Below are 21,900 nucleotides of genomic sequence, written 5' to 3'. Positions count from 1 at the left end.
GCTTCCCAGTTCCCCCGGCCAGGGGCCCCCCCCCCCCACCCACACACACCCAGAGGCAGGTCTGGGCTCAGCCGGGCGCAGGCCTGGGCCCGAGTCTCTCGGGGCCCCGTAGGCATCGGAGCTGCACAGAAACGCCTAAAACTTTAAATAGCGGGCGCAAAAGTTCTGGCTGAAACTGCTTTGGAAAAAAACTAAGTAACGGCAAATACAGGAATTCATGCTGGGCTTCACTCTGATTTCCTTGGAGGTAAGTGATGGGGAACAAAGGAAAAGAAACCACCCGTTCCTGATGTTCACAGGGGTTTGTGAAAATCCCTGGGTCTCACCAACCCCCACCTCAGCCCGAGAAACCCATGTGTCCGTCCAGACCAAGACTGGATGGAGGTGGTGAAGCTCCGCTCTGCGCCTGAAGCCCATCACACCCTCAAGACCAAGGCGGAGACAGGATGTCGGGGGCTATGCTGAGTTCATCCGGGCGGCTCCCACGCCCACTGGTGACCCCACCTCCTCACGACTGCCGGACCCCCGTGTCTCAGACGCTCAGCCCAGACACTGCCAAACGCGGAGCGCCCCAGAGCAAAGCTGCCTGTCCCCTTCCAGGCTCCCAGCAGGCCGACAGCTGCTGGCCTCGCACAGTTTCTTCTGTTTCATTTGCATGTTTCTACCCCAGGTTCTTTTGTGACTGCTGCTCCCTCCCTCCCTCCCCCCAGAATCACAGAGCCCTGCTCCTTGGCAGGTGCTCCTGGACCTGCGGGGCTCTGGGTCTGTGAAGACAGAGGGCCAGCCAGTTACAGCTGGGGCCCCACGGGTCCTGCAGCTGGGCGGAGGGAGATGCAGAGCCCAAGGGGAGCTGATGCGGGCGGTGGCCCGGGAGAAGTGCTGGCTGACCTGAGTCCTGGGACCCGGTGCAGGACAGAACGAGGCCAGCCTGCGGGGATGGTGGACGGGCGCAGGGGCGCAGGTGGAGAGAGACAGGCTGGAGGGAAGGCCGCTGGCCATGTGGTCGAGTCTGGGTTTCACCCCGAGGGTGATGGGAGGGGCGGAGGGAGGCTGAGCTGGGAGCTGGCACAGGACTGGATGGCCGGCGGGGGTGCTGAGAAGGCAGACTTGGCAGGTCTCGGGTGGGCTGGCCTGGGGACGGGGGGTGGGCTGGTGGTGAGGAAAAGGTGTCCGGGAGGATGTGTGGCATGGGGCCCAAACACGGGGTGGACGGTGGTGCCGACAATCGGCAGACAAAACCCTGCAGGAGGTGGTAGATTTGAAAGAGGGCAAGGATACCGATGGAAGGAGATAGGAACCAGCACGCATGCAGCACCGACTGTAAACCTGGCACTGAGCCACACTCACACAGCATGCAGGGCATCACCGTCCAGGCCCCGCCGGGTCCCAGCAGCACCAGCTGTCCCAGCGAGGACGCAGCTCAAGCCGGCGCGGCCTAGACCTGCCCGCAGCACCACCATCCCTGCAGCACGCTGGTTCCAGCCCAGCTGCTCTGCCCACTGGGCTCTCCCCGAGGCCATGGCTCACGGGGCCCCTCAGATGTGCTGTGCTGCCTGGGGCGGTGTGCATGAGGGAGAGCCCGTGATGCTGGTGACAGACGGAGCGGGGCCTGGAACCCTGACTTGCGGCCTGGGCAACTCCCTGGATGCTGGGAACCCCAGGGAGCCCATCTTATGGCAGGGATGGTAATTCTGGCCTCGGAAGGGGGCTGAGGGGAGTCACCCGGGGAGTGTGCATAAAGGCACGGCACACAGGCAGACCTCACGTGGATGCTCTCACATGTGCACACAGCGGGCGCTCACATGTGCTGACTCGGCCTCTCCCGCCCTCTGGGGACACCTGCCTGACCAGACCCCTCGGCCATGGCTTCCCTGTGTCTGCCCGGCTGGCCTGGTGCCACCCAGCCCAAGGCCTTGGAAGGCGGACATCGCTTGGGAAATCTGACATTTGGACCATGGCAGCAACCTTTATGCCCTGTATTGTCGCCGCTGTCTGGTTTCTAACTGTGGTGAGTAGCAAGCGCACATGTCCTCCCCAGGGCCCTCCCACTCCCTGTGGGGGGCACCTGTAGGGCTGTTAAGGGGAGGAGAGAGAAAAGCATGTAGATTTATGCACTCTGGGGGCCGACAGGCCTCACTGCACCCCTACGCTGTGTGCCCGCCCTGGACGAAACACCATCCTGGGGAAGACACGGGGGCGAGACAGACCCAGGGACCAGATTCTGCTGGCATGGTTTGGTCGTGCTGTGGGTTCCCTTCAGGGCAGGCTGAGGGTGACACGGGACAAAACCCACAGAGCTGGCATTGGGAGGACTGCCGTGCTCCTCCCCAGTGACACTCCTGTGGGGGAGGGCAGGGAACGCTGCAGGGGAGTGGTGCTTAGGGACCACTCGAGGTGGCCCCTGTAAGTGTGAGGTGAGCAGGGCAGAGAGACGGTGAGACAGGTGGGACCTGGGACCCTCTGCTGCAGTGCTTGCACCTGGGCAAACATCTTCTTGAGCAACAAAATACAGAGAATCTATAAGGGACTAAAAACAACTTGTGTATATGCGCTGCTGGGGCAAATTATGGACAACAAGATACAGAAAGATCAAAAACCCAACTGCCACTTCTGAGGAGCCTGGAGCAAAAGCATGTACTGCCCATGCCCCCTGCACTCAGCACCGCCAAAGGGGTGGGCAGAGCACCTGAGCCACCCCTCCCCCCGACACACCCCCATCCTCACCCCATATAGGGAACCAGCTCTCCCCACCTCGGGGAGCAAACGAGGAAGGGAACCTTGTGAGTTGTTCTCGCCCTCCCCCCACCCTGCTGCAGCAGGAGCCCCCATAAAGCCTTGCCTGAATTTCCTGTCTGGCCTCTAGTCCATTTCTATTGATTGAGGAGGTCAAGAATCCTGGCTGGTCACAAGGAAAGGAGGGGAGGGAGGGGGCATCCAGAGGGACTTCCCGGAGGAGGTGAGATCTCAGCCAGGCCTTAGGAAGTGAGGGGCTTGGCTTTGATCCAGCCGATAAGGTGGAGTTGCAGTGGCTGGTGTGGACTGGATGCCCAGGGCGGAGGACTGGGGGATGGGAGGTGGCTGAGGGGTGCAGGGGTTCCCCCAGCCGATAAGGTGGAGTTGCAGTGGCTGGTGTGGACTGGATGCCCAGGGCGGAGGACTGGGGGATGGGAGGTGGCTGAGGGGTGCAGGGGCCCCCCCCGAGTCTTGCAGCCCTGCCTGGCCCCACGGGACTGCCTGCAACCCAGCAGGTCTCCTGCAGGTCTCTGTCTGCTCCCTGCCACCAGGGAGTGAAAAAGGGCTTGAGGAGGATAAATCTGCAGGAGCCGCCTGCCGGCCCCTCGCTGTGGCTTCCAGCCCTGCTGCCTGGCCTGGATCCCTGGGGGTCTCTGGGATGAGCTCCAGGACCAGCAGGTGGAGCAGTGCTGACTGGGGAGGCGGCTCCATCTGACCCCAGGGGCTGGCTCGTGGTTAGGGTGCAGTTGCCCCTGTAAAAGCAGCTGTGAGGATGGCTGGGGGTGGACGGGGGACTTGGCACCTCATGGGCACCAGGCACCTCATCACCCCAGAACGCCCAACCAGCCGCGCCCCCAAACGTGCCCGGCCTGCAGCCTCCCGGCTCAGTTACTGACAACTCTGTCCTCCCAACTACTCAGGCCTGAGGCCCCAGTGTTGTCCTCAATGCCTTCCTTCCTCCCTGACTCAACATCCCATCTAGGAACAAATCCTGTGGCTCTTCCTTCAAAATCCATCTGAAACATGACCGCTCCTCCCACCTCTGCCAGCTGGACGGCCTGCTTCCACCTTGCCCCTAAATCTGTTCTCCGACCAGCAGCCAGAACGGAATTCCTTTTAAGAGTAAGTCCGGTCTCATTCCTCCTCTGTCCGACCCCCTCCACACGCCCCACCTCACTCTGCATGAAAGCCAAAGTTTCACAAGCCTTGACCGACCGGCACAGCGAGCCCCTGAACTCTGGCCCTACCCTACTGCCCCTTCACTCACTGGGTACCAGGTACGCTGGCCTCCCGGGCTTTTCTGGATCCCAGCAGGCCCACTGCGGCCTCAGGCCCTTTGCACTTGCTGTCTCTCCTGCCTGTATCACTCTTTGGCTTATTTCTGCATGGCTCATCCCTTTCAATTTTTGGCTTGAATATCATCTTCTCAGTGAGGATTTCTTGATTTCCTCTTTCAAGATGGCACCCTCATCCACCCAATGCTCCTAACCCCATTCCTGAATTGTTCGTCTCTCCCCACTAAGCTGGAAGTAAGTTCCATGAAGGCAGAGATGAGTCCCTTTTGTTCCCTGGAGTGACTGCAGTTCCTACAACACTTCCTGGCCCGTGATGACTCACTAAGTGTTTGTGCGTGTTGTTCAGACGCAGTCCCCCAAGGACAGCAGTCATGGCAGGGATTGGGGTAAACCCCACATTCCTCCACTGGGCTCCCCCCCACCACAAAAGGAGCAACAAGCACCCTCCTCGGCCTCAGGGGGGCCGTCAGCCCCTGTCCTGCTCACCACACCCACCCTGGCCCAGCACTCACCATCCACTGGACTGAGGTAGTCATGGAGATGGGGTGCACTGGCCGCACCCCCGCTCTGCATCAGCAGGTCCCCATATGGCGTGGGGTGGCCTGCCATGAGGGGCATCTGGTGGTAATAGTCTGAGGGGTTGGTGCCTGGAGCGGGGAGGCCAAGCAGGCCCCTCTCCTTCAGGTGTTCGTGGGCAACTGCGGGCAGGAGGGAGGGAGAGGAAGAAACTGTCAGAACCCGGCCAGAAAGAAGAGAAACACGCACCTGGCCCGAGGAGGCCCCTCCGGGCCCTGCAGCCCTCCCCTGCCCCCCCACCCCATCCCTGGGTCCCCCTCCCCCGCCGTCCCTGCTCAGCCCCGAGCGGCCGGCTGGGGCGGGGCTGTTTCTGCTGATGGGGCAGCCAGATCCCAGCCCGCACATTCCTCCACTTGCTCAAAGCCGTAAACAACTGCTTCCTTCTCCCAGCCCCACAGACGCCCGGAGCTCCAGGGTCCGTGGTCCGGCACAGTCTCCAAAGGAAAAAGAAGACGCAGTCGGAGGTGCCAGGGTGGCCAGACAGCTGGGCGCCAGGTCAGACTCACTCAGCACTCGAAGCGGGATGGCAGGCGAGCGCTCGCCCGCCCTGGCCAGATAAAGCTCCTCGCCTGTCAGAACCTGGGCGGGCGGTCCACCTCCAGTCCCGCACTCAGCCCCGCCGGGGCTTAGCAAAGAGGCCGGGAGGATGAACTTCAGAGTATCCTGAGGGGGCCTGGCACTCAGGGGTGTGGTGTTAGTTAAAGGGGGGCTTGGAAACCAAACATACCCCTCGGGGGTCCTGGCTTTTACCAGGTGTGCAAAATTAAGAAGGTGCCACCTCTCTGAGCTGGCTCAGTTGTCCATCTGTAAAATGGGGGTAATAATACCCACCAGTCAAATTACTATTAAAAATGACAGGGCTTCCCTGGTGGCGCAGTGGTTGAGAGTCCGCCTGCCGATGCAGGGGACACGGGTTCGTGCCCCAGTTCGGGAAGATGCCACATGCCGCGGAGCGGCTGGGCCCATGAGCCATGGCCGCTGAGCCTGCGCGTCCGGAGCCTGTGCTCCGCAACGGGAGAGGCCACAGCAGTGAGAGGCCCGCGTACCGCAAAAAAAAAAAAAAAGATATCATCAGCCAACATTGTGCTGGGCGTTCTGCCGGGTGGGTGCAGTCACAGGGCTGAGGGGATCACATCCACTCTCTGGTTTCACTAGCATCACACCATGAGCTGATCCCCTCAGCAGATGAGGACTCTGGCACTTAAAGAGATAAAGATGCTGCCCAAGGCCACACAGCAGGGAGTTTGAATCCAGAGGCCGGGAACTGGTCTCCCTGCTATTAGTCTTGGCAGGTGTCAAAGGAGATGCACACAGTCCGGGCAGAGGGAAGCAGCCGGTCCGTGGAAGCCATCACCCTTCCCTTCCTCCTCTCCCTCTCCCGCTCTATCCTCTAGGGACAGCCCTAGCCTGCAGCCCCGCGGCCTCTGCCTGGCCTGCCTGTGCCTGAAATGCCCGCCTCTCCCCCTTCTTGCTTGTGCCTCTTTGCTGAAGCCTTCCTTGAGGGCCCACTGTTCTCACACACACATACATACACACACACACAGTCTGGTCTGGCAGACCCTGCCTCTGCTCCTCGACCCTCCTATAGACGTCTCTCAGGGCCCTCCCTGACCCAGGCCTCGAGGGGACCGCCCCGTCTCCGTGTGTATTAGTTTCCTCAGGCTGCTGTGACAAGTTAGTACAGGCTTGCTGCTAACTGCTGTGAAAATGGATTTTTATTCTCCCTCAGGTCTTGAGGCCAGAAGTCTAAAATCAAGGTGTCAGCAGGGCCACCCACTCCGGAGGCTTTAGGGGAAAACCTGTTGCTTGCCTCTTCCAGCTTCTGGGAGTTGCCAGCTTCCTTGGCTTGTGGCCACATCACTCCCATCTTTGCGTTGTCTTCTTATCTATGTGTCCCTTATAAGGACACTTGTCATTGGATTTAAGGCCCACGTGGATACTCCAGGATGATCTCTTCGACTCAGAATCGCCAACTTAACCACATCGGCAGAGGGCCCTTTTCCACATGAGGCCACGCTCTCGGGTTCAGGGCTTAGGACATGCACGTATCTTCCTGAGGGCACCATGCCGCCCGCTGCACCACGTGTGAACTTCAAGGCAGGAGCAGTGTCTGGACCCTGGCCTGCACCGCCAGGAGAGGCTGGGGAGCTCCGGCCCACTTCCCGGGAGACACGGGCTCTGTGTGGATGTGTCACACCCTTTGGCGCATCCCGGATTGGTCGTGGCCACTCGGGGGCCCACGCAGAGTTCAGGGCCAGAAGCAGTGGTGAAGGGCCATTTCTGAATGGCCCCATCCTGGCTGGCCATCTTCATGTCCCACGGTTGCAGCCATTCACCTTGTCTGGTTTTTCTTTGTGACTCTGCCCTTTTCTGTCTCAAATGAATTGAACACAGTTGCCATCTGACTGAGCTGGGCCACTCAGCATCCTCTCAGGAGGGACACAAAGTCACTGGTGGTCACCCCGGAGCCTTGGGGCTGGGGTCCCATTTAGAGGCCATGCGTTGACCTGCCAGAGATGCAGACAGAAACCTGCCCAGCTCTGCCTTCTTTCTGCTCTGGCGGGGAACCTGAGACATCCCGATACAACACCTACTCTGCTTAACACCAGCTTCTGCAGACTTTGGCATCTTGTAACCAAGTAATTCTCACCTAAGATAGGACCTCCATGAATAGACAGACGTCACCATTCTTATTATGTAATTTGCATGCCAAGGCTGTTTATGAATAGTTCTTTTTTTCATAAATTTATTTATTTTTTATTTATTTTTGGCTGCGTTGGGTCTTCGTTGCTGCGTGCAGGCTTTCTCTAGTTGCGGCAAGTGGGGGCTATTCTTGGTTGTGGTGCATGGACTTCTCATTGTGGTGGCTTCTCTTGCTGTGGAGCATGGGCTCTAGGCACGTGGGCTTCAGTAGTTGTGGCACGTGGGCGCAGTAGTTGTCGCTCATGGGCTCTAGAGCACAGGCTCAGTAGCTGTGGCTCGCGGGCTCTAGCGCGCAGCCTCAGTAGTTGCGGCACATGGGCTCAGTAGTTGGCGCTCGTGGGCTCTAGAGCACAGGCTCAGTAGTTGTGGCACATGGGCTCAGTAGTCGTGGCTCTCGGGCTCTAGAGCGCAGGCTCAGTGGTTGTGGCGCACGGGCTTACGTGCTCCGTGGCATGTGGTATCTTCCTGGACCAGGGCTCGAACCCATGTCCCCTGCATCAGCAGGCGGATTCTTAACCACTGCGCCACCTGAGAAGTCCTACGAATAGTTCTTTAACGAGTGCAAAAACCAAGGCACCCCTGGTTCCCTTGTCTTGGACCACTCATTTATCGAAAGACCTACTGTTGATGGGGGGCAGGGAGGAAGGCCAGCCACTGACCATCCTACGGACAGCGGCTGAGGAATGACCAGCATTAGAGTTAGCACCCCTCCCCCCACCCCGCTGCCCCAGGCCCTCCCTACTCACCGTCCGCAGGGCTGAGGCCCCTGGCCGCAGAGATGGCGGGGTGTGTGGGGCTGCTGTGCACAGCGCAGAGGTACTGCTCCATGTGGGAGCTCACGTACGGGTGTGGGGCGTTGAAGGGGGACTCCCCAGGGCCGGCAGGGTGTGGGGAAAGTCGGATCAATGAGATATCCGAGATGACCGGGCTGCCAGTCAGGGCGGGAGGCCTGCAGAGACAAAGGGGAACGTTTTAAGAAGGTGTGGCCCACCCAGGAGGATGCCCAGGGAACCCCGTTAAGGAGCAGAACCAAACGGGCAGCTGCACCTTTATTTATTCGCCAACATCCCCTGGTCACCCTCATACAGAGTCTCAAATCTCATACACTAGCCAGGAAATGCAGGTGGAAAGCTCCCGGGGCTGGTGCAGCTGCCCACCCACCCGTCTCATGTTGGTGATGGAATTCTACACACACGGAGCTGGATTTGCTGGACCACAAGCTCGGCACGCCTGCTCTGCGAGTTGTCACCACTGCTTCCCTGGTGCCTGCTCAGGACCAGACGCATTAACAAGTAAGTCTCCGAAATGGACAAATGCCCGCATCCTACCAACTGGTATGAAAAACAGATCGTGAAAATACTAACACCAGGGGGAAGATACAAAGAGCTCATCTTCCTAACAGAACTGAGGAAAAGAGAAATCAGGAGATGCCCTGAAAGATGGAGAATTTGGGGCTTCCGTGGGACAACCCCTGCAGTGAAGCACTCAGCCACGGGATCGGCTGTAAAAGAAAAGATCAGGATTCAAGGAGCGTTTGGAAACGCTGAGCCGTCATGAAAATTTTGGAATATCATTCTAGCTTTCCTTACATGGAACTCCTTCTCATGTTCCCAGAGTATCCCTTCTCTGACGCCCACTGACCATCGGGCACGCAGCTGGCATGGTCCCCTGGGCTAGGGCTGGTGTGGCCGCGGCCCATTTCTATGGTCAGCCCTCCAGGAGGCACCTGCTCAGCTCAACAGAAGGACAGGCCTGCTCCCCGGGGGCCTCCAAGCAGCTGTTAGCATGTTAGTTACAGGGGTATTTTGAGGTCATCTACTCCAAAACTTGCCCATATGAAAGTAAAAATCAGACTGGGGGAAGCTGCTGTGAAAGCACAACTAAGTCACTGGAACCAAATCTAAAGATTTCATTTTCGATTTTTCAGAAAATAGGGGCCGGCCTCTCTGTGACTTGACACAGTGCAAAGAGTATGTGTTCAAATCAGACCAACCTGCATGAGAATCTCAGCCACAATGGAGAACAGTATGCAGGTTCCTTAAAAAACTAAAAATAGAGCTACCGTATGACCCAGCGATCCCACTCCTGGGCATATATCCAGAGAAAACACTAATTTGAAAAGGTGCACGCACCCCAATATTCATAGCAGCACTATTTACAACAGCCAGGACATGGAAACAACCTAAATGTCCATTGACAGATGAATGGATAAAGCAGATGTGGTCCATATATACAACGGAATATTACTCAGTCATAAAAAACAATGAAATAATTCCATTTGCAGCAACATGAATGGACCTAGAGATTATCATACAAAGTGAAGTAAGTCAGACAGAGACAAATACCATATGATGTCACTTATATTTGAAATCTAAAAAAATGATACGAATAAACTTATTTACAAAGTAGAAATAGGCTCACAGACATAGAAAACAAACTTATGGTTACCAAAGAGGAAAAGTAAGGGGAGGGATAAATTAGGAGTTTGGGATTAACAGATACACTCTACTATACATAGAATAAATAAACAACAAGGACCCAGTGTATAGCACAGGGAACTATACTCACTATCTTGTAATAACCTACAATGAAAAAGAATCTTAAAAAGAAGAATATATATATATATATATATATATATATATATATATATATATATAAAAAACTGAGTCACTTTGCTGTACACCTGAAACTGACAGAACATTGTAAATGAACTATATTTCAATAAAAATTTTAAAAAAGAACCTTAGCCTTCATCAGCTCAGTTACGCTGAGCAAGTAACTTAACCTCACCAAGCCTCAGTTTCCTCATCTGTAAAATGGGGATAACAACAGTGCCCATTTCCTAGGGTTGCCATGAGGATGAAAGTCCCCCAAATGGTGCCTGAGACACAGCCACCAGTCAATAAGTGAGTGCTGTTATTACAGCATTAGTACCACACTTTGAGGGCAAAATCCAGATGTGCCTGGGAAGCCCTCAAAACCTTGACGTCGGATGTGTGAAAAAGTGCTGTCACAGGGCTGAACCGGTTACTTCAGAGAGGGCATGACTTGTCCATGGGCTGGAGCACACCAGAGCTAATTACTGATTATGTGCAACAGGGCATGAAAACTGTGCTTATGACACAGTGCGAACCAGGACCCAAACAGGTGACATCCAGATGTCTTAACATCCGGGTTACACAAGCTCCGTGCTCAGAGGCCGCTCTACAGGCCTGGGTGTGTGCATTCTGCTACTTTATTTTTGAGCTTTTGCAGATGTAATTGCGACAGGTGTGCAGATCCAATGAACCCGCTGGGGCACTTCCACGCTGTGGTGTTTTCGCCCATGCCAATTCTTGGCCCACCTGTACCCTATACCTCGTCAGGGCAATTCCTTCTCTTCCCTGCAAGCCTGGGTCAAGGGACCCTGGTGTTCAGTGGTGCTCTCCCAGAAACCCCTTCCCCTGGCATGAGGTCTCTGCTCCCCCTGGGGGGCATGGTTCCCATCTTAGGTGGGCAGGTGTGTTTCCCAGGCAACCAGGGAGCAGGGCGTGTCCCAGGCACCGCTGCATCAAGCATCTGGCAGGCAACTGTTATCCCGCGGGTGTTCAGAGGTATCTTCAGAGCCAGTGATGGTGACACGTCTGTGAACCAGGCACTGAGCCTGGCAGAAGGGAGCCTCTGCCATCAGTCACAGCCTCCAGCTATCCTCACTCACAAGCCGCCATTAGAGGCCAGGCCACCTGTGAGGAAACTGCACCGAGGGCCAGGGACCAAAGCAGTGGCTCCGCTTTGGGCCACAGAGGCCACAGGGGAGAAAAGTGAGTAAGTGATGCATCTCCTGTCCCCAGAGCCTTGGTCCACCACTGGGCACTCAAGGCAGGGTAGGTTTCAGGGCCCACAAGATGCTGGCCAGGTTCGAGGGCAGGGCAGCCTTGCGTTACTGAAGCTGGTGGCCCTAAGTGGCCTGGCCAGGCCTCCCTAGCAACACGTCACCCTGTGGGGTGCAAGGACCACAGCTAAGGCCCCACAAGACAAGCCAGTGATTATGTGGGGATTTAAAGGAACACATGGAGGGTCCACGGTGGCCCTGGTCTGTCCAAGGTGACTCCCATCCCACCGGCCAAACAGGAGGCTGGAGGGGGTCTTGTCGTGGCAACGTGCACCCCGCTGTGGGGCTGCCTGGCGGGGCTGGAATCCGTGCAGCCTCAGCAGCTGGGCCCGGAGGTGGCAGGTGCGGGCCGAGTCCCCATGCTGAGAAGCTGGGACCTTGATCTCTACACCTCTGCTACCACCCTTCAGAGGAGAGTGGCCTCTGTTATCCCCTCTTCCCATCACATGATTCCCCAAGGAAACGGAGAGGAGCTCGAGGTTCTTCCAGGCCGCGCCCCTCCCCACAGGGATGCCGACTTCAGAACAGCAGCCCGTGGTGATGGCCAGCCTGATGACTGCCGGGAGGAGACGTGAAGACTCTGGCACCAACAATGCACCTCACCCACAAGGGCTCTGCGTCCGGAGACAGAGGTCACCCCACCAGTCGTGTGGCCAGAGACGCGGGCCGGGACTCAACCCAAGCTGCCTCACTGCTGGGACGGTGCCGCCCTCAGCCCAGGCTCTCCCTGCCCCAACAGGGAACAGTCGAGGACTCCTTGTTCCCTTGGTGTGACACAGCAGGAAGCTCGGAGAGGCCACTGCCTGCCCCTAAGAAGATTCGACAGGGTATGGCCGTGAGGTGGGTTAGGTAACAACAGAGCCGATGAAAGGGTGCACAGAACAGCCCCTGCCCTTCCAGTGCCAGGCCTGGGAGTGGGGTCTGGGCCAGCAGAGCCTCCCAGGGGGTACAGAAGCAAAGGTGAGTCCTGGCAACACAGAGCACAGCTGGGTTCTGGAGGCTGTCCAGGGGGACCCAGGTCGGCGTCTGGAAGCGGTGGGACAGGGCCAACCCCGATCCTTCCCATTTAGCTGGGTGGCCGCGGCCAGGATGCTGTTCCCCTCTGGTGCCTTTCCAGGTGGTAGACAAAGACCAGCGCTGGGCACATGGTGGGGGTTCACAGCATTAAGCCCCTTCCCTTCCCTTTTCAGCAACAAGCCAGCTCGGGGTGCGCAGTGTCTGCTGACCTGGGCCTGCGGGACCCAAGACAACAGGCCCATTAACACAGCTACAGACGACTGTTGAGACACCTCCTCTGGGAAGCCTCCTTAGATGTCCCCTCTGCATAGCACCGCTCAGCTGTGCCCTGACCTGGCATTTCCTCAACACTGGGTGCCAGCTGCCACGGGGTCACATGCATGCATTTCGTTTACTAACCTAAATTAAAAAATCCACAAAGTAGACACCTTATGCCCATTTTACAGATGAAAACACTCTCAGAAAGGCTAGGTCCCTTGCCCAAGGCCACTCAGAGAGCAAGTATCGGAACCACAACCAATCCAGGCGGGTCTGGACTCGAGCCTGTACCTGGGCCCGTCCCCCGGGGGAGAAGCGGGTGCTCTTCATGACTGTGACGTTTTGTGAGCGAGCGGGGCTCTGGCGGGAGGTGGAAGAAAAGAACCTACCCCCCATCCCCCACCCCGCTCCAGCTCCCTCTATCCTCCCCCCACCCCCACCCCCATCCCATCACCACGTACAATCAAGTCAGCTTTCAGGAGGGAGAGGGAGCCTCTCCCTCACACTGTGTTGTGAAGGACTGATAGGCTCCAGGGTCACAAATGTTCCAGGAGACGGTCGTTTTAACAGACCGAACAAAGCAGAAGGAATGAATCTCAAATGGCAGAATTTGAAGCATTAGGGATGCATCTGAGGGACCAGGGGCCTTCCCAGCAGCCCTGAAATCACAGCAACACAGCCACCCTTCAAGGCTGGTCTTTCAGGGACCAGAGCTGCTCTCTTTCTTGGACGTTTGCCCCATCCCGCCTGACAAGACAGTCCCCACACAGGCGGCGCTATCAGTGCTGGGGAACCAAGAACAGTGCCATCGGACCTACCAGGCAAGGCAGATGCCGTGAAATCGGAGCTGCTGCTTCAGGCCACCCCTCAGCCACTGCCTCCCTTTCTTCTTCCATTTCCACGCTGTGGGCTGTGGGATCCCGACCCTGGTCTTAGCCGTGGCCCATCCAGGCCTTGAATTCTGGCAACTGGGCAGAGGCTCAAGGAAGGGACCTTGAGGATGGGAGGAGGGACCAGATGTGTGAGCTCATTTTAAAAGATGGTCACATTCTCCCGGGCTGTAGGCACACACGCGTGCTCACTCACACGCTTGCAGGCCTCAGTCAACTGGACCGGCAAAGTCAGCCTTTCTGCAGGCTGCTCGGCTTGGACACTACCTTTATGCATTGCCTTCTACCCTTTGGTCCAGCTCTGAGCTCATCGGAGCCTGACTCTATCAACTGTTTCTTCCCATATTTGTTAATCTTCCCAAGAAAATTGCCCCAAGCCCTTGCTCTGTTCCCAGTGACCTGCAGGGAGCTCAGAGCCCAAGTGGAAGAGGCACAAACACAATTCAGTTTAAAGATTGCAGCAGAGGAACAAATTCCCTAACTCTGCCTGAAGGTTCCTCAGAGGAGGTGACCTTGAGCTGGGCTCTGAAGGATGAATAGGAGCTCACGAGCACATTGCAAATAAAGGAAGCAGCAAGTGCAGGGAAAGGCTAGAGCATAAGAATGTGTGTGCGAAGGTTATATCTTGGGGGGAGCAGCAGAGCCCACAGAGAGCTTTGGGCCGGATCTGTGTTGGACCCACTTCCCTTATTCTGCTGTGGGTGGGCGCCATGTAGCCTGTGCCCTGATGATCAGACATTCCGTATCCCCGGGCACCATCAGAGATGGGCATGTGCCTCAGACAGCCCCTCTGGCTGAAATCTTGGGGAAAGAAGTATGCTCTGTCCACAGAGGTTGCTGTGTGGGTGGAGCCACTGGGGGCCCTGAAGGGAGAGACCAGGAACAGAGATGATACACAGACATCAGAGCTGAACGCCGTGGAACCAGTTTTTTGAATTGAGCCCCTGGAGAGGGATCTGGCTTTGCCAGAAGCTGGTACCCTCGGCCTTTCCAGTTCTCTGAGCCAATGCATCTGTTTGTTTGTTTCAACCAGTTTCAGCTGACTTTTTCTGTCTTAGGCAACTGCCAGGGCCTGTCAAGGCGAGCCTTGACTAATCAGCCTTCCCCTGCCCGGAGTGATCCAGGGGCCCGACTTCCTGCAAGGCAGACCCAAGCCGTAGTTCCTCGGGCCTGTGCACCCTCTGGCCCGCAGGCATCCTGCCCATAGCTGCTGGACGGCACGGGCAGCTATGCTGGCCCTTCCATTTGTGTGTGTGTGTGTGTACGCGTGCGCGTGCACGTGTGTGTGTGTGTGTGTGTGTGTGTGTGTGTGTGTGTGTGTGTGTGTGTGTCCTCCTCCCTGGAGGCAAGCCCAGCAAAGGGCCTCTCCTTAGCAGGCTCTTTCCTGTTTCCCTCTTGGGAGGGCCCTGCTGACCACCCCAGACAAGATTTCAGGGCTAGGCCACCAGCCGGGCGAAGAAAGGAAAAGGGACCAAGCAAGTGCAGACCTAGCTGGCCGGTTGCCGTTCCAGCCTAAGTGGGCGCTGCCGGGGACACTATTCCTGAGCACGTGGTCAACATTCGCTGGACGCCAATGGCGTGCAGCATGTCCAGCAACTCCACAAGGCAGGTCGTATTGCCCCCATTGCAAAGAGGAGGAACCCCAAGGCTCGGGGCAGTTAGGAGCCTCACCCGAGGCTGCAGAGCTGTAAGGGGCCGAGCGCCTTTCTGACTCTGGGAAGGCAGACTCAGCCCTCAGACGTCCCCAAGAGCGAACGCACAGACAGGCAAGCTCCCGCCACAGCTGTTTCTGCCCCTGACAAGCCCAGCTTGGTGTCCCTCTGCAGACACGGCCTCAGCTGGACCCTGGGAGCAGGGACGCAGGCGGAGGGGAGCTGCTCACACAGGCGAGCAGAGCCTGGACTCTGGGCGTGAATTGCGGCTCTGTCCCTGCTTGTGGGCCTCAGTCGTATCCGCCCCCCCCTGGCTGGCAGGATGGGGCGGGTGGGGGAAAGAGCTCAGTGCGGAAAGTGCATGCTGCGTTCCTGGGTGCCTAGTAGGTGCTCGGCCTGTGTCCACCATCTCTTTTCTTAGATTTAACAGATGAGCGAATGGAAGGAAGTCAGAGGGTGGTGGAGTGGCCCCAGCCTGCGTCCCCCAGCATCCAGCCCCAGGCCCCTTCCCGTGTGCTGGCACAAAAAATTTTGCAGGCAGATGAAAGGGCAGGCCAGGGTGCTGGGAACCCTGCACGTCCATGTGTATTTCAGCCTGAGCTGGCTGGGCCTGAGAGAGCATGCCTAGACCCTTGAGGACGGGCACCATCTCTGGGCTCTGGCCCGATGGGGTGCTTTCCTAGAGGGCGTTGGCTTCCGCCAGGCTGGGCGGCGGGGCTGGGGGGCAAAGTGAGCCTTTGCTGATGGGAGGAGTTGGGGGGGTGTCTGACCCCCGGCACAGCCTGAGCCAAGGCGCGGGAGCTGGAACCAATGTGCTCCTTAATTCGGGGAGAGGAGGGGACAGATGTGCAGAGATTCGAGCCCCTGGCCCCCACCCACTGCACCTGTTTGGAGAGGAGGGAGAACAGTGCGGTGCTGACTCACCCAGACTCTCTCCCAAGCGGGGTCGGCGGCTGGGAGGAAGCACCCTTGGCCACCCAGAGGCACTCCTTCTGGCGGCTTTGTTCAAAGACCTTTTCCTGTGTGGGGCAGTAGGGCCAGAACAGGCACGAATAAGCCCTTCACGTCCCATTTCACAGACAGCATGACTGACACCCAAAGCGACAGTTGGCACAGCCATGGCGAGGTCGGCGGGAACAGCAGGACCAGAACACTGAGACCCGGGTGCTGGGCATCACCCTCTCCTCGCCTGGTCCAGGGCCCTGGGCATCACCCTCTCCTCGCCTGGTCCAGGGCCCTGGGCATCACCCTCTCCTCGCCTGGCCTAGGGGTGACCCACGGCCTTCGTGGCAGCAGGAGACCACACGTCTGCGAGGTCCAGCACCCGTGCCCCGCTGCATCCCGCGTGCCCCTGGCGGCCCCCTCTCTGGTCCTGCGCCCTGCCTCACTCACTCCTCACAGCGCTGGCCCTGGACGCCTGCCTGTTTCTCCACTCCTCTACTCCTCCTCATCCCCACCCTGCCCCGGACACGGAGGATGGCTCCTTCCCTGGACCCTGGGCACGTCCATCTTGGCTGGTTATGTGGCGATGAGCTCACATGGGGTCTGTCTCCCCTCTGGAGAGGCAGCCCCAGGCGCAGGCTGTAACTGTGGGGCGGAGGCCGGAGGGATGCGGCCACAAGCCAAGGAGCGCCAGCCGCCCCCAGAGGGTGCAAGAGGCCAGGAAGCGACTCTCCCCCAGAGCCTGCTTTGGGAGCACAGCCCTGCTGACATCTTGATTTCGATCCAGTGATACTGTTTGGACTCTGATCTCCAGAACCGTGAGAGGATAAATTTCTGTTGTTTTAAGCCACGGACTTTGGGGTAACTCGTTAGGAGCCAGGAAGGTGTGTCGTGCCTATTGTGCTGGGGTGGAGGAGGCCTTTGGGACGCAGCAGGAACTGCTGTCATTACTGTCACATTTCTTCCGAGGTCAGGTCTACGGGGAGCAGGGGCGGCGTGTTACTTCCTGGAGGAGCCCTGCGCCCCCCAGTGGGTGCTACATCAGTGGCCAGTGGGCAAGGAAGAGGGAGGAGCTCCCCTCCAGGCTGGGAGGGCACCCGAGCACTAGGTCCCATCCCCCAAGTCACAGGGCACCCGTCACAGGGCACTGGAGCGTGCCTTCCCGACAGCCGCCCAGATTACACGGTCACCAGCCTCCCTTAGCTTAGCTGAGCACGCCCTGCACACACCCCAACACACCCACCCTGCCCACCCTGGGAACCGTGTGCGTGCTCGCACGCACCGGTCCTGCCTTTGGGCTGAGATGTACCACCCACCAGGATCCCAGGGCCATGGGCGGGGTCGGCGGGCTCAGCGTGGGGAGGCCAGGACCCTCTGCTGTTCCCAAGCCGCTCAGGGCCAAGCATACACTTTCACAGACACACCGGGCAGGTGGCCTCGGGCCCACTGATGTGCCAGAAAGCAAATGAATTCCTCAAAGCTGGCCTTGCTGCTCTTCCCCAAACTGGGGCTCCTCAGCACCCGGGAGGCAGGGCGGGCGCGTGTCTGCTCTCACAGGCACCCTTGCACGGCAAGGCCGCTGCCCTTGGCCTACGAACAGATAGGAACAGAGCTCCATCGCGCCCCGCTGGGTGGAGTTCAATCTCCTCTCCAAGGGTTTTTTTAAAAAAATAAACTCATTTATTTATTTCTGGCTGCGTTGGGTCTTTGTTGCTGCGCGCAGGCTTTCTCTAGTTGCGGCGAGCAGGGGCTACTCTTCATTGTGGTGCGCGGGCTTCTCGTTGCAGTGGCTTCTCTTGTTGCAGAGCACGGGCTCTAGGCGCGTGGGATTCAGTAGTTGTGGCACGCTGGCTCGGTAGTTGTGGCTCGCGGGCTCTAGACCACAGGCTCAATAGTTGTGGCACACGGGCTTAGTTGCTCTGCAGCATGTGGGATCTTCCCGGACCAGGGCTCGAACCCGTGTGCCCTGCGTTGGCAGGCGGATTCCTAACCACTGCGCCACCAGGGAAGTCCCCTCTTCAAGGCTTTTGTTTGTTGGTTTTTTTGTTTCTTGCTTGTCTCCTTTTTTTTTTTTTTTGTATATGAAACTGTACCTTGGCAAGGTTACTTACCACCTTTTTCATACATTAATTTAAAAAGTTCCAGAAATTAAGTCCTTTTCAAAATATACTAAGGGGGTCTGCAACTGTAAAGAGAGGTGCAGTGAATTCTCTTAGAAATCACTGGAGAATTGCCTCTCCCCAAATCAGAGACCAACCTGCACATTCTGGTGCATCTGGGCTGCACCCTGTCCACGTGGGGAGGCTCTGAAAACCAGCAAAAAGGACACCTGTCAAGAGGAGCTGGACCAAAGCAGCCGGCCATTCACTGATTTTGTTCCTGTGGTCATGCATCATTCCCTCTGCCAGCCTCAGAGTATGGGCCTCTGATGGTGCTGGGCGGGGAGCTGGAGCTTGGAGGAAGACTCGGCCAGGACCCCGCTCCCAGGAAGTGGGGCAGGTGGCTGCCAACCTGACTGACACGTGCTGAACCAGGGGTGTCTGGTCAACCCTGACATTCCCCTGCCTCTGAAGCCCCCCTCCCACGCACAGATCTCAGCAAAGGGCATGAGTGTCCATGAGGCCATGGTGATGACAAGCTGTTCGGAAAAAGACACCCCCACAAAATCACAAACGCTGGACTATGTACATAGCCAAGACATGGAAGCAACCTAAATGTCCATCGATGGATGAATGGATAAAGAAGATGTGTCACATATATACAATGGGATATTACTCAGTCATAAAAAAGAATGAAATAAGGCCATTTGCAGCAACATGATGGACCTAGAAATGATCATACTAAGTGAAGTAAGTCAGACAGGGAAAGACAAATACCATACAATATTGCTTATATGTGTAATCTAAAAAAAATGATACAAATGAACTTACCTACAAAACAGAAACAGACTCACAGACATAGAAAACAAACTTATGGTTACCAAAGAGGAAAGGTGGGGGAGGGATAAATTAGGAATTCGGGATTAACAGATACACACTGATATACATACAATAGATGAACAACAAGGTCCTACTGCATACACAGGGAACTATATTCAACATCTTGTAATAACCTATAATGGAAAATAATCTGAAAAATACATATATGTAACCGAATCACTTTGCTGTACACATGAAACTAACACAATATTGTAAATCAACCATACTCCAATAAAACAAAATCACCATGCTGGGAGCTCTGGGATCAGGGAGGGAGCATGGACGCTGACTGCAGCCTACCAACAGTATACAAGGTGCTGGAGCAGAGAGAGGGGTGGGAAGGAAAGGATTCATTCACTCTGCTGGGGCAATATGAGAAGGCTTCCTGCAGGAGGTGGCACCTGAGCTGGGCCTCGACTCTTACAGAGGAATGGAAAGGAGGCAGTGAGTGGTGCAGGCTTGGTGTTTCAAGACAGGAGACTAGCTGAAAAAAGGGTGGGTCAAATCGGGGAATAGGTAGCAGAGTCCTAGGGCTGAAGATCAGACCAGACAGCTGGGTGGGGGGAGAGCACATGGGGGAAGCCATGAAGCAAATGTTGGTAACCTGAGCCGGGTTTTACCAGGAACTTCCCGTCACCCAGACACTTCATCGTGGGAGCAAAGAGACTGGGCACAGACTGGGAGAGGATATTTGCACCAGAGATGACCAACCGCAAAATGAGTAGCCTTAATATATAAAAAGCTTAGTCAAATCAATAGGAAAAAGACAACTCCATAGAAAAATGGGCAAAACAGCTGAACAGGCATTTCACGAGCAGGAAACAGTATTGGCCAAGAAACATATGAAAGGATGTAGTCAGCATCATTAGTGATATGGGAAATAAAAAAATCGAATCACAGGAGATGCCATTTAAGCAAAAATTAAAATGTGGATGCCATCACCCTGATAACAAGGGTGCGGAACAGGCTGAGCCCTCAAACACTGCTGGTGGGAGTGGCTTGGCAAAAAATCTGGCAACATCGAGGAGGGTTAAAACGTGACTCCCCCATGACTCAGCAACTTCATTCTCAAATACACATTTATTCTAAGGAATGGGTGGTACGTTGAGTCCCGGAGGATGGTGCTAGAGCTTTCACTGCAATGATGTTCAAAATAGCAAAAGCACAGACGCATCCCAGGTGCCTGTCAGTCCAGACTGCTTCAGAGCAGTGAGAATTAACGAATTAAGAGCCCCATGCACCAATGGGATGATTCCTTGGAACATTCCATGACCCGTGAAAACTAGGTTCCCCAAGAATCCATCTGCAATGATTCAATTTATATAGAATAGAATTGCCCTATTTATATAAAGCACACAGAGCAAACCCAAACAATGTATTATTACAAGAGTCAGACATCAGGTACAACTGTTACAGACGCAGGGGGTGATAACTCCAAGTCCCAGAGGGTGGTGGAGGGGGAGCCCCGGGGCAGGACCCTGGAGCGCCACACGGGGCCTCAAAGGTGCTGGCACATCCCTCGTTCCCGGGCAGAGCAGGGGGCAATGGTCATTAATACTCTTTACATCGTAACCATGCTTTTACTATCCTTTTGTACGTCTTCAGTGTAATAAGATCAGATTTTTAAAAAGGATGGCTGGGTAGAAGCCGGCCTCTGGTTAGAAGCTGGCCGAGCGGACGGGGGTTCTGGGGTGGGGAGGGGAGAGACCACAGGGCTGTTGTGGAGAACCTGTGTGGGCTGCTAGAAGGGTTTGAGGGTCCAGTGGTTGTCTCCGGGGTCACCCAGTGGGCTCATCTTGGCCGCTCCAACTCTCTGCTGCCAGGTTCCCTCCCGGCCAGCCCCAGACCCTAACTCTAACCCTAACCCTAACCCTGCTCTGCGACCGACACACATCTGTATACACATGCAATCCTTCCGACCCTCCACTCACCCCGTCCCCATCCCAGACATGCACGTTCCGCCAGACCTAGCTGAGCGCCAGCTCTCAGCTGTCACTCCCCAAGCAGGGCAGACCCATAATAAAGAAATCACTGTGTCCAGCTGATGAAGAGCAGATTTCTTACTAAGTAAACACTGATGTTTTGGTAGGGAAATTAGGTTATAAAATTGCACCTACAAAGGAGGCCATACAGATGGACTTGGTTAAGCTCTAGCCACACAGGCAATAGGGGTTAATTCAGTCACCCACCCTTTATCACACTTTCTTCTCCTCGGAGTACAAGGATGGGAAGGTGATCCGTGTTTTCAAACATACAAACCCAAAAAAGCAGAAAAAACAAGAGTAAGTTATCAAGGAGCCTTTTCTCCTAGCAAAGGGATGACTTGTGCAGAGCTGGGGGGTGGAGGGGAGGTGGTGGGCTCCACCCACCTGTCTGGGGAGCCGCGCCGATTAGCCATCCCCCTCTCAGGTACCTGAGGTGTGAGCTAGCCTCTGGGTATGTGGGTCCTACATCTGTAAGAGGAGCCACCCTTGGCTGAGCACAGCTGAGAAGAATCTTCCAGAAAGTCACGGCTTTATGGGGACGGTCTCATCACAGGGCAAATGCAGGGGCCTGGAGGGGGAGCCACGGATGGGCGTGAGACACTTGGTCTTGGGGTTGGGGCTTCGTTAGGCTTCCCTAGGGGTCTGGGCTTAAGCAAGGAGAACAGGCCTGGGCGGAGGGTGGGCTACATGCGGGGAAACTCCTCCATGGTGAGAATTCTTCCACTCTGGCCTGGCCAGCCAACGTGGTGTGTGGAATTTCCTTTCCTGGATGCCTGTCAAAACGAGATGGATAATCCCAAATAGTTTAGATAAGACATCTCGTCTTCTTAGAGGGGGGTGAGCTATCAATTTCTACCCAGCTTTGGAGTCCATTAGTGTGTGATTTGAAAGGGGCCCGGGAGTCGAGGCCCCTCACTGGAACAAGGGCAACTCTGGGGCTAACAGTGGGATGGGCAGAGGCAGGCCTCCGTGCCTTCCTGCTGACACGGGGTTTCCGCTC

At 56.3% G+C, this 21,900-nt stretch overlaps 1 protein-coding gene across 1 annotated transcript in view; it reads right to left on the bottom strand.

The window, feature by feature from the left end:
• The window catches only part of GLI2 (GLI family zinc finger 2), a 186,046-nt gene that overhangs the window by 30,640 nt on the left and 133,506 nt on the right, over positions 1–21,900 (bottom strand). The window contains exons 3-4 of the mRNA XM_007469662.1: positions 8,054–8,256; positions 4,541–4,726 (exon numbers count right to left, since the gene is read on the bottom strand). Coding sequence (XP_007469724.1) covers positions 4,541–4,726; positions 8,054–8,256 — 389 coding nt within the window. The remainder of the gene's footprint in view (positions 1–4,540; positions 4,727–8,053; positions 8,257–21,900) is intronic.

Source organism: Lipotes vexillifer, unplaced genomic scaffold (assembly GCF_000442215.2).
Source record: "Lipotes vexillifer unplaced genomic scaffold, Lipotes_vexillifer_v1.1 scaffold1607, whole genome shotgun sequence".
Lineage (NCBI taxonomy): Eukaryota > Metazoa > Chordata > Mammalia > Artiodactyla > Lipotidae > Lipotes > Lipotes vexillifer.
The sequence above is the reverse complement of the archived record's forward strand: the minus strand, read 5'-3'. Positions and strand labels throughout refer to the sequence as shown.